This window comes from Aureococcus anophagefferens (assembly GCF_000186865.1).
Source record: "Aureococcus anophagefferens unplaced genomic scaffold AURANscaffold_1258, whole genome shotgun sequence".
NCBI lineage: Eukaryota > Pelagophyceae > Pelagomonadales > Pelagomonadaceae > Aureococcus > Aureococcus anophagefferens.
In genome coordinates, this window is record NW_008706329.1 from 1 (window position 1) to 1,754 (window position 1,754).

General features: G+C 66.8%; 1 protein-coding gene across 1 annotated transcript; it reads left to right on the forward strand.

The window, feature by feature from the left end:
• Positions 1 to 853: 853 nt before the first annotated feature.
• Positions 854 to 1,698, forward strand: AURANDRAFT_69272 (hypothetical protein; the record flags this gene model as incomplete). The annotated part of the gene is made up of 1 exon (XM_009045033.1): positions 854 to 1,698. A coding segment is annotated over one exon (845 nt), but the record flags the coding sequence as incomplete, so codon positions are not given.
• Positions 1,699 to 1,754: the final 56 nt, after the last annotated feature.

Consider the following 1,754-nt stretch of genomic DNA (forward strand, 5'->3'; position numbering starts at 1 on the left):
CCCGACCGCGCGATGGCGCGCGGGTACCTGTTCGGTCCAAAATAAATGTGACCATGGCAGTGGGATCGGGGAGGGAACGTAACGCTTAAAAGGCAAGGCGCCGAAGAGGTACATCCGCGACCGACCGAGGCTCCGCGCGCGCGCGACGCAGCGCTCGACGGCGGCGGCGGCGAACGCGCGGCGCTCGGCGTCGTCGCGCCACGTCTCGCCCGTGCGGAAGTCGAAGATGATCGCATTGATCCTTTCAAATAGTCTAAACATGGCGGCGCGCGCGCGAGGCAGGCAGCTGCGGCCGAAACGGCGATGCGGCAGCGTTCTGATCAGAGCGCTCGAACTGCCCGGTCGCGGCGCGGCGACGGCCTCGCTTTTCAGGCACGATGCAAACTTGGAAGCACTGGAGCGAGGCGAGACGCGGCGCAGCAGCTCCTAGCCCGCCACTAGCAGCGCGCACCGCTCATCGAAAACCCAAGCTTCTCGGCAGCTCAGATCCACCTCGTTTAGCTCTGCAACCAAGATCGAGCATTTGCCGCATTCCGGTCGACCCTGGCCACAGCATGAGCCGTAGCTGGTGTGGATGTAAATGAGGCGGGGGCGCTTAGAATCTGCACTCGAAGGGCGGACCTGTATCTTGAGAAAATCGATGGCAAAGAGGGCTCTGGCAATGGTGAGGGGCTACTTTGGCATGCTCGTTCTCGGCGCCATGGCCACCGATTCCTTTGGTTCTTGTTGCATCTGAAAGGGCTCAATGTCGTCTTGCGCGCAGAGGCCAATAACTAAAAAAGTTCAACAGCCTAAAAAAGTGCGGATTCAACACGCCCCCGCCTCATATGGGCGCGTGAGGCAGCCCAGAACCATGCGCGACCCGTCGGGCCTCCGGCAGCGCGACGAGTCGTGGCACGTCGGGGGGCAGTGCATCGTCGTGCTCGTCATGTGCTTTTTTGCGTCATTGCTCGCCCTCCTCCGCGTCGTCCGCGCGATCCAGACCTGCCTCGACGCGCGGCGCACGAAAGAATCGAACTCGCGGAGCCAGGAGGCGCACCGGCGGCGGGCGCTGGTCATGCACGCGGCGAGTTGCGCCGTTTGTCTCTTCGGCGCGGGCTTCGGCTGGCTCAACTTCGGGCTCGACTGCGCCGTCGGCGAGCGCGCGCACGACGCCGTCGACGAGGAGATCCTGGCGGCCATCTTCCTCGGGCCGCTGAGCTTCTACTGCTGGCTCCTCGCGCGCGAGAGATGCGCGCCCGTCTTCTTCTCGTCGCGGACGCCCGGGTGGCTCGAGCCCTGTCTCTACGTGCTCGTGGCGAGCCAGGCCTTCGTCTTCGTCTGCGCCGAGGTCGGATATCGCGTCTTCGACCGGAGCGACCGCGTCGCCATTTTTTCGGCGGCCTTCGCGCTGGACGTCGCCATCGTCGTCGTCGCGACGCTCCTGTTCCTGCTGCCGTTCCGCCGGAGCCGCCGGCGCGGCTCGGCGCGGCGCACGTCCTTCAGAGAAGGCGTCGCCGTCGAGGACGAGGACATCGTCGCCATCACCGTGCGGCGGAGCCTCGTGGGCTGCGGCGTCTACGTGGCCTCGTGGGCGGCCGTCTGGAGCCGGTTCTACTTCTTCTCGCGGCGGCCGGGCGCGCTCTTCTCCGGCGCCTACTCGCTCGCCGCGCCGTTCTGCGTCGTCTTCTCGCACCGCGACGACCACGCGCTGCGGCGGTGCCTCCGCGCGGCGCCGCCGGCCGCCGCCGCGCGCGACCGCGTCGCCGCGGAGG